General features: G+C 34.0%; 1 protein-coding gene across 4 annotated transcripts in view; it reads right to left on the bottom strand.

Annotated features, from left to right (window-relative positions):
• ldlrap1b (low density lipoprotein receptor adaptor protein 1b) overlaps window positions 1-7,514 on the bottom strand; it is an 88,601-nt gene extending 81,087 nt beyond the window's left edge. For 3 of the 4 annotated variants that reach the window (XR_012388701.1, XR_012388702.1, XM_021480671.3), the window contains exon 1: window positions 7,235-7,514. Coding sequence is in view for 2 of the 4 variants with exons in the window: in XM_021480671.3 (XP_021336346.2) it covers window positions 7,235-7,319 (85 nt within the window). In the remaining 2 variants the exon portion in view is untranslated. 4 annotated transcript variants of the gene reach the window in all.
• Window positions 7,515-11,091: the final 3,577 nt, after the last annotated feature.

Below are 11,091 nucleotides of genomic sequence, written 5' to 3'. Positions count from 1 at the left end.
GGGTCATGGTTTCATGACTTTTCAGAACTCAAAATTAAGGATTTACCTAATTTATCTCTGACCACACCAAACAATAATTATTTCTTAGCCACAAATTTTTTTAATGTGTCAAACAAGCTAAATATAGCTGTATACTATACTTTTTATTTAACAAAACATTTCTTTAAAAAAACCAAAGCAAAAGCCATTGACTTTTACAAATAATTATTGTCATGTATCAAAAATATGCACAGTTATCTGTCCTGGCTAGGGTTATAACGGTATGAATTTTTTACAGTATGATAATCGTCTAAAACAATACCACGGTTTGACGGTTTCGCGGTATACGGTATGTTACAAATGTTACAAAATAATAGAACTGTGAAGCAAATTTGACTTTTTCCAAATAATATATTTTCAGTTACTATAAACAACACCACTTACAATGAACAAATAAAAAAATAAGAAAATAATAAATAATGTGTCAAAGTCCAAATAAAGTCCAAATAAACATGGTGCAAATCCTCAGTAAAAAATAGATATAAATATTTACTATACTATAAATAGTTACATAACGAAACTAAATTCAATATGGAACATCCTTAGGTTTTATGTGCCAGCATGGATATGGTTGTCTGTGGATATGGATTTGGATGTGGTTGTCTGCAATGCAGACAAACAGCTGCACCTTCATTTGCGTCTTTTGAAAACAGCAAGAGCAGCAGTTCGTCTTTGCTGTGTCACTGTTTTGTCATGTTTCTGTGCTGCTGTGCATGCAAAAGTACTTAGTATGAGAATTATTTCATGCAAAACTTTTTTTTTTTGCGTTTTATTTAGCCGCGCATAAATGTATGCCTATCTCTCATTCCGTGTTGTTCAAAAAGCTCAGTGTTGGTCCACAAACAAAAGCGAAACCTATGCTTATTGGTTGTGATATAGCAAGTTTGAACCAATCTGGGCATGGAGGAGGGACAATGCATCAATGTATCATGTCTGGTTTGTCCGGAGACACAGTGACGAGCGTTTCTTTGTCAAATCAGCGTTGTCAAATTTTGATGACGTAACCGCACTGATTCCGGAGCCTCTGAAAGTCCGAATGTTATGTGATACAGCAATGGAAAGCTGAGATTCTCTTCTTTATGCCAATCTTTGAATTGTATGAATCGGATCAGCGGATCAAAAGTTATTAAACATTTAAGAGCAATACTTATTTTTAGCCGCGGGCGGCTGTCTCGGTCTTTAAGGGTTAAAACCGTTGATATGCAATTGTTCATGGTATGATAATCGTGCACGTTCAAATCGTGGTAGACCGTCATACCGGTATATTGTTACAACCCTAGTCCTGGCTAAAGGTCTCTCAGATTATCAGTTAACTACACATAAATAGAGAGTTAATCTCATATTAAAGCAATTTTGTTGTAAAAATGATAATTAAACCATATAAACAAAAATAACCATAAGCAAAAGAAAGCAGGAGAAAAACATATACTGTGTGACAATGAAAGAATAATCAGACGGTTAAGACCAATTAATAATCTGTTCAAAGCAAAAGCAACCGGTGCTGCTTACAAAAAGCCACATTTGGAGCTCTTGAAAGCAGCAAGACTGTGTCTGTGTGTGCATTAACATTACTTTTTTGCCTGCCCTGACTATTTGAAAGAGATCCGATCACAGTTGCGTTCCAGGCACGGTTGCTTCAAGGAAGGAAACAGGAGCGCGCATCACATCAGCTGTTAGCGCAACTGTTTATCCTCTCATTCGGTATTCATCTGCTTTTTTCTGCTCGTGCGAATGCAATTTTTTTATGTTCGTGCTGTTTCTCGATTCTAAGATCACATTTGCACGCATATTGGGTCATTCTTATATTCGAACCCTGCTTTTAAGAAAACCACAATTTAAATATTATTTTTAACCAGCCAAAGTGGCTTGTGGGAGTGACGGTCTAACCAGCCAAAGTTTAAATCTACCCGCATTTGGCGGGTGTTAATGTAAAGCTCTGCTGCCCGGTGACTCTAGCTACAATGCTAAATGGTTAACATGGATTTTATTGATATAGCAGTTGTTTAAGAAGGCTGAAAAACATCGTATATTCGTTCGGCGCCGAGTCCACTAGATTCTTTCAAAGGTGCACCCAGCTCTGGGAGTTCATCAACTCCTCCAGAAACTATGCCTGGCTGGAGGCTTTCAGCTGTGCTTCTTGAATGAGCCGAGCCCAATTTGATGAACTGTTGTCCGGTGTCGGCGGAGAATTTTTCCCCAGAACACCAACAACAGGCTGTTACAAACCCCTGGTGTTATGCTAGGGGATAGTGGGGTTTGACATTTAGGTAATTAAAATATATTTATACAAATAGTGAATAAGTGCAAAAGACAACCATAATAATACCAAAAATATGTGCTTTTATTTACATGTGCCAAAAGAGAACAAAGAAGGATAAGTATTTTAAAGGGTCATAAAACACCAAAACACATGTTTTGAGCTGTTGACAGTCGTATATGTGTCCCACACTGCTAAAAACACTATTAGAACACCTATATTTCACTAAAAAGTGTAAATTGGTTGTTTTCGCGTTATTTCAAGCAAATTCGTACTTCCGGTTTGAAACAAATTTTTAAAGCTGCGTCACAGTTATGACATAATAGCGTTGTATTCCAGCGTGCAGACTGGACGTCTGTGCCAGAGTGAGTCTTATTACGTCTTACAGTGTGCTGCATTAATGCATGAGTAAGGCTTGGTTCAAATCAATCAGGGCGCTCTATTGTGCAACTTCATTAATATTCATTACTGTCACAGTGTTTAGATGACAGACACACCACGTTGTATTGGCAAAACAAGCGTGAAGTGTTGCTTTTATTGTTTGCTGCAGTGAAGTTTTGTTTTCATTTTCTATCTGTGAGAGCTCAGCTGGAGTCACGTGTGGATTAACAGTGTACGCGACGCTCGACAACAATAACTTACGTGTCTAAGGAGGCACATTGTTTACCTGAGAGCTGTTCTCATCTGCAAACGCTGAGATCCGGATTCACTTGTAGTCTCCTCTTAATAAAGACGCGGCTCTAGTTGCTGGTGATTGTCCTGTCTCTACAGATTTGGTAAGTGAGCGACCAGCGCTCTTTGTTTATTCAGTTTGTTCGTATCGAACTAACAATTGCACCGAGTGTAAACATGTTAGCACCACAACCAAACTTTTACCTCGTGAAGGGTTTTTAACCGCATTTAGTGACCGGAATAACACACGCAGCTTTCTGACGCTACCTGCCGTGTGCATCTAAGTTTCTGGAAAATGCGGAGGGTTTTTTCTCTCATTCGCCGTGCGGTATCAAACATTGCATGAAAAATACACGCTTACAGCAGTTCCTCTATTAATATATCTCATTTGTCGCGAGGGGCATGACTGAATTCCCTGAATGAAAGAGCCAAACTGCAGTTAAAGACCAACATTTAATAATTTGGCAAATAATTCGACTACAGATGTCCATGTAAACACAGTCACTTTCTCCCGTGTGTGTGTGTGTTTTGACTCTGAAACTCGCGTGTACCCAAATAGACACTCCCACACCATCCCACTTTAGTTCCTCCGACACTCCCCCCTAAACAGAGCTGGACACGCCCACTTTTCTGACTTTTTCCAAAGTAGAGGTGTGAAAACACCCTGCTGAAACGAGGGGTTTCATGGCCCTTTAAAGAGTTTATGGCTATTTACATTATTATGCTGTTATATAATCATTATATAAATCAGGGGTGTAAAAATAATCTCAAAATGAAAATAATATTGCTTACTGAACAAATTCTGCGCCAATAAAACCGCACAACAAAAATTCCTGATCATGACAGGCCTAGCAATGTGACTATTACAGATGCACAGGGGCGCAACTACACATATACTGAGAGGTATGCGGGTTCAAGTTTTGTAACTAAAATAAAATAGTTTTGAACAAAAAAAGTTACCAAAAGGCCTGATGTATCAATATGACACATAATAAATTTATAAAAACATGTATATTGTATAAAATGGATCTTGATAGAAGGATTAAAAACATTTCAGTTCCAAAAAATGTGAATATTCGGACAATTTGTTCATGTGTCAACTTTAACAGGGTTAAGAATCATTATAATCAAGTATATGATATTTATATAGGTGAATTTTTAATCCAAATATTTTATCTGAAATATCGGTTTATGTGAAATAGGTCTGTACTTACATAAACATACATTTTGTGTGATCCCTCTTATTTAGGCAAAATAATTAAATAATTAATAATAAATAATAATAAATAAAGAAAAAATTCAGATTAATCTTATAACTTTTGACCTCAACTGTACTGTATGTATGATTTGACAGTTTTATTTTGATAAAAATTGTAAAAAAAATCTAAAGTTACATTTACATGAACACTTTACACTTGGCTCTGCGACTGCATGTTATAGTGTTGATTTTGAATTCAAATGTGTGTGCCAACGTATGCAACTCATGGTATAATTTTTTATTTATTAAAATACAATATTATACTCCTACAAAATGCAAAAAAAAAAAAACATTTTTAACAAAACATATTTATTTATTTATTTATTTTATTTGAAACTTTTAGTAAGGATAATTTCAAAAATAGTTTTGGCACAATGGCGCCCCCCATGTGTGGCGCCCCTATGCGCCGCATATACTGCATACCCCCTTTTTGCGCCACTGCAGATGCAATATGGATGCGGAAACAATAGCTCTAATATAGGTGATAAATGATAAAACTTTTATAGAAACAGACCCAAATTTGAATCTATATTTAATGCTGAAGACTTGTGCACTCGGCATGGACCACTTTTGTGAAGCTTCGATTCTGTGCTTTATCATTTTGGAGCTTGACAGGCCCTGTCCCTTTCCGCTTTCATTAACTATTGAAAATGGCAGCCAGCATTCTTCAAAACCAATTCACCTTTTATGTTCCAAAGGAAAAAGACAGAAAGTGAGTCGTGCAGGTTTGGAACAATTCCTTTGAGGGTGTGCTTTACTGGAGCTGACACAACATTGCAATAAGACAAACAGAAATGACAGAAAATTAGAGACTAAAGTCTGTCAGCTCTTTCTTATGCGCCCTGTAAAAGAGTAAGACTTAAAAAGCAATGCCTAGCAACTTTTGGATGCCAAGATCAGTTCCAGCATTGTCACGAGACAATGATCTCTACAAATAGACAAACACCAAGTTACATCCATAAAGATCTGCTTCAGTGTTCTGTAAGGCTTTGATTCACTTTAAAGAATCGGTTCATAGGGATTCAAACAACTTACTGCACATTTTCAACTACTCAAGTGACTTCTAAATGATGTGTTGGGAAACCAAGTTATACTAATCCACATTTGATCCAGATATGAGTCGATACAAAGAACTAAGAATCATTCGGTGAAAAAGTCAGATGAACACAAATCGTGGTTTGATTGATTACAAACGACTCATAAGAATCACTCGATCGTGAATTGAACTAACACTACTAACCAAGCGGTTTGATTTGATTCACTTTAAAGAACTGAATAATATGAATCATTAAATCACCTATTCTGCTGTATGAGTGTTTTCCAGTAGTGGGTTGTAGCTGGAAGGGCATCCGCTGTGTAAAACATATGCTGAATAAGTTGGCAGTTCATTCCACAGAGGGGACCCCTGATGAATAAAAGGACTAAGCTGAAGGAACATGAATGATGAATGAATGAAATGACAGAAAATTAGAGACTAATGTCTGTCAGCCTTTTCTTATGCGCCGCGTAAATGAGCAAAACTTAGGCCTAGCAACTCTTGGTTGCCAAGATCAGCTCCATATCACGACAAATGATCTACAGAAAGAAACACACCAGGTTACATCCACATAGATCTGCTTCAGTGTTCTGTAAGGCTTTGATTCACTTTAAAGAATCGGTTCATGGGATTTCGAACAACTTGCTGTACATTTTCATCTACTCAAGTGAATTCTAAACGATTTGTTAGGAATACAAGTTATACTAATCCACATTTGATCCAGATCCGAGTCAATACAAAGAACCAAGTCCAGGAACCATTTGCTGAGGAAATAAGATTAACACAAATCGTGGTTCGATTGATTAGAACCGACTCATGAGAAATCACTCGATCACGAATCGAACTAACACAACTAATCAAGTGGTTTGATTTGATTCACTTTAAAGAACTGAATAATATGAATCATTAAAATCACCCATTCTGCTGTATGAGTTTCCCAGTACTGGGTTGTAGCTGGAAGGGCATCCGCTGTGTAAAACATATGCTGGATAAGTTGGCGGTTCATTCCACAGTGGCGACCCCTGACGAATAAAGGGTCTAAGCCGAAAGAAAATGAATGATAAATTAAATGACAGAAAATTAGAGGCTAATGTCTGTCAACTTTTTCTTATGTGCCCCATAAAAAAAGAGCAAGACTTAAAAAGCAATGCCTAGCAACTCTTGGTTGAAAAGATCAGCTCCAAATCACGACAAATGACCTCTACAAAAAGACAAACACCAGGTTACGTCTATATAGATCTGCTTCAGTGTTCTGTAGGGTTTTGATCTTTAAAGAATCGGTTCTTAGGGTTTCGAACAGCTTGCTGTACATTTTCAACTACTCAAGTGAATTCTAAATGATTTGTTGGGAAACCAAGTTATACTAATCCACATTTGATCCAGATCCGAGTCAATACAAAGAACCAAGTGCACGAATCATTCGCTGAGGAAAATGATAAACACAAATCATGGTTCGATTGATTAGAACCGACTCATAAGAATCACTCGATGGCGAATCGGACTAGCACTCCTACTCGAGAGGTTTAATTTGATTCACTTTAAAGAACCAACTAATAAGAATCAATAAATCACCCATCGTGTTGTAAAACAGTCTAAGACAAACTGTCAAGTGAAAAAGGGAAAAATATTCACCTTCAATGTTTAAAAACCGGCTGTTTATGAAACGGTTCTCGTTTTCCAACGCTTTGTGGTAACACATCTCTCAGCGTATATCATAAACACCACACCACCATCATGAAAATACGTGTAATTCCATCAAAACTGCTTCCAAATCGCACAGAAATTGAGATAACATAAGTCCAGACTAATTTGTTATGAGATGTCACGTAAATGCCAGTAATTTCCTGCCTTTACATCCAAGTTGCAGACAACTTTGACTCTGAACTTCAAAACAGATCAACAGATATAAACACCAGCAATAAACGTCGTTTCTCTGCAAATTCATGTACCCTGACAGCAGGTAAAAACTCACTTTTATGCTTTCCAGAGATCCAGGACTGTTTCGCCAGACTGGGACTGCGAATGATCGCGCGTCCGGCTGATTTTAGCGCGTCCATGACAGAAATAGCTCAGTTTATTGTGGCGATTATTAATCCTGAGAGCGCGATCCCCCGGCGATCCTTCAGCCCGAGCGAACACGAGCCTCTTCCCGCAGGAAAACTTTTCTGACAGCCGCTGATATTCTTCCTTTTCCGCGGATGATCCCGGGTGGATGCACGGACATGCTCGCCACGGCGGGCGGAGCTTAGTATGTAAATTGACCGGATAATGTACAGTCATGACGCGGCGGCGAACGGGCGAAGGGCGGGGTTTGACTATGCAAAATAACCAGCTAATGTAACGGGGGCGGGACTTCAGTGGATACATAAATACACTGGCATTGAATCTATGCATGGAATAAACAATTGGCTACAAAAGACAAACATAATATAGATCAGATACAGGACGTAAAAAAATATTATTAATAATTTACATTCGTGATTATGGGTAAAACATAGAAATTGCTTTATATATATGAAGACAAATAAATAATAAACTAAGGAAAATTATAGTAATCAAATCTATTTCTGTCATGAAGCAGTTATTAAAAGTATGTTGTTGTAAAATTGATTACTTGAATAAAAAATGTATTCTGATATCAGCAAAAAGGGTACTTATAACTGCATATGGTTATTAAAGTTTGTAACAATTCCACATAGTACAATCAAAAAGTCTTATGACAGAATTATTTGTTTACAATAAATAAAAAACACAATTTAATTTTGATTACATTGTAATGTCGTAGATATTAAATATTTGTTACACAAATGTTTACAATTATACACCGGTTTAATTGAGTTGTGATTTAATAAACGTTTTTATGTCACGGTACAGTTGCAGAGCTGGAAAGTAGTTATAAAAAATAACTTAAGATTGTTGTTAATAGAAAATAAGATTGAGATATTATAATTAGATATTATAATAACTATAATCATAGTCATTAAGCAAACTATAATAGCCAATTTTGTTGTGTAAAAGAGTAATATATTAATAGCCAATAGTGTGTAAAAAGTAATATATTTTTAAGCTCAATTTAATAGAGTTTTTAATTCTAAATTTAATGGGCAATTTTATTGTATTAAAATAGTTTTATTAGCCAATTTTGTTTTGTGAAAAAATAATATATTACAAATTTAAGCTCAATTTATAAGAATCACTCGATCATGAATCGAACTAACACTACTAATAGAGAGTCTTGATTTGATTCACTTTAAAGAACCGAATAATATGAATCATTAAATCACCCATCCTACTGTAATGCTTTCCCGTACTGGGTTGCAGCTGGAAGGGCATCCACTGTGTAAAACATATGCTGGATAAGTTGGCGGTTCATTCCACTGTGGCGACCCCTGATAAATAAAAAATATTATTAGCCAATTATGTTTTGTAAAAAAAAAAATAACATATTACAATTTTAAGCTTAAATTTAACAGCCAATTTTGTTGTGTAAAAAGGTTATACATTCATAGCCAACTGTGTTGTGTAAAAAGTAATGTATTTAAATTTTAAGCTAAGTTTTTTTTTTTTTTTTATTTAATGGCCAATTTTATTGTAATAAAAAGTAATATATTAACAGTCAATTTTGTTTTCTAAAAAACGTAGTATATTAGCATTTCAAGCTCTTAATTTTAAAAAAGCTAAAATATACACATACAGTGCTTTCAGAAAGTATTTATAGCGCTTCTCTTTTTCCACATATGCTTATGTTACAGCCTTATTCCAAAATAGATTAAATTAATTTATCTTCTCAAAACTCTACACACAACACCCCATAATGACAATAAGAGTTTTTTAAAATTGTTGCAAATTTATTAAAAATAAATTTGCCATCTTATGAGAATATTTGACAAAGAAAGACAGTCATAAGTATATAAAACAGGAACAGTGTCTTTGAGAGTGTATTGTCTCATCCGCATGAGTGCTACACACTGACAATCCATCACCACCACATGGGGAAAAAAGACATGGAGAAATGGAAATGAAGAAACTTGGAGGAGAAAATCAGGCATTGAAGAGTGTTCAGTTCAGGACGGAGCAGAGAGAGAGAGAGAGAGAGTTATCAGGTTTCTGACCCCCAGCAGTGTGTGTGACCCCCCAAAACCTGTTCAGCTTCACAGTGAATAGATGATTAGTGTCCAGAAGAACAGAAGAGCGAGCGATCAGGTGATTCACACAGAGAAGCATCCAGATCTTCAGCATTCCTGAGCAAATGCGAGAGTTTCATTGCAGATTATTGCAGAAACCAGTTTAATCCCTCACTCAAACAAAGATTTGTGCTGCTTGTTCAAACTACTTATTTAAAATGAGCTTAATTGTCACAATTCTTGAGGGTTTTTTGGGGGGACAACTTAAATGTTTTTTGTTCTATCCACTTAATTGTGTAAAAACAATGAAGTTAATGGATTTGTGCTGGGACAACGTGAAAACATTTCAGCTCATTGTAATTAAGTTTGAACAAGCAGCAAAATAGTGTGTTGCTCAACTGGTGTAGTTCGTGGTCAAAACTGATAGGAGACCATAATCATACGGTGTTTTTATTTTTGAGAATATTTTTATTTAATAATAATTTGTAATTATTAATTTAAATAATTTGCAATAGTTTTATAATATATATATATATATATATATATATATATATATATATATATATATATATATATATATATATATATATATATATATATATATATATATATATATATATATTATATTATATTAACTTTGATTAGCTTTTCATGTTACTCATGAGAAGGGCCAGACAGATTTTCAATTTCTGTGTTATGATTTTGTATATTAAAAATTTAAATTAAAAATTTTAAATTAAAAATAAAATAAAGTAAAATAAAATAAAGCAAAGTAAAATTAAAATAAAATAAAGCAAAGTAAAATTAAATTACATAAACAAAAATAAAGTAAATAAAATAAACAAAAATAAAGTAAAATAAAATAAAGTAAAATTAAATTAAATAAATGAAAATTAAAGTAAAATTAAGTTACGTAAAGAAAAATAAAGTAAAATTAAATGAAATAAAGAGAAATAAAGTAAAATTAAATAAAGTAAAATGAAAAAGTAAAATGAAATGAAGTAAAATAAAATAAAGTAAATCAAAATAAGGAAAAATAAAGTAAAAAAAGTAAAAATAAATAATATAAAATGAAATAAAGACAAAAAACAAAAATAAAGTAAAATAAAATAAAATGAAAAAAATAAAGTAGAATAAAATAGAAGAAAAGAAAGAAAAAGAAAATAAAAGTAAAAAAAAAAATTAAAGTAAAATAAAATAAAGTAAAATAAAACAAAGTAAAACAAAGAAAAAGAAAATAAAGTAAAAAAAAAGAAAATTAAATAAAGACAAATAAAGTTAAATAAAATTAAAGAAAATAAAGTAAAATAAATTAATATAAAATAACGTAAAATTAAATAGTTTGGCATAATTTTGAAAGTATAGAAGCTGAAAAATTTATATAAAAAATATATTTAAAATGGTAATAATAATATATGTATAAGATTGACAATGCAAATGCAATACCACTACACTGTAACAAAGCTCTCATATAATACAGTTTACCATTCATTGTTCTCATTTTTGACAACAAACAACTAAAGTCAGCTATTAATCGTCAACCATTTATCTTTTTCCTTCATTCATTCATTTTCCTTCACCGTAGTCCCTTATTTATCAGGGGTCTCCACTGCAGAATGAACCGCCAACTAATCCAGAATATGTTTTACACAGCAGATGCCCTTCCAGCTGCAACCCGGGTACTGGGAAATACCCACACAATCTC

Source organism: Danio rerio, chromosome 13 (assembly GCF_049306965.1).
Source record: "Danio rerio strain Tuebingen ecotype United States chromosome 13, GRCz12tu, whole genome shotgun sequence".
In the NCBI taxonomy this organism is placed as follows: Eukaryota; Metazoa; Chordata; class Actinopteri; order Cypriniformes; family Danionidae; genus Danio; species Danio rerio.
This window is presented reverse-complemented; position numbering and strand designations above follow the sequence as displayed.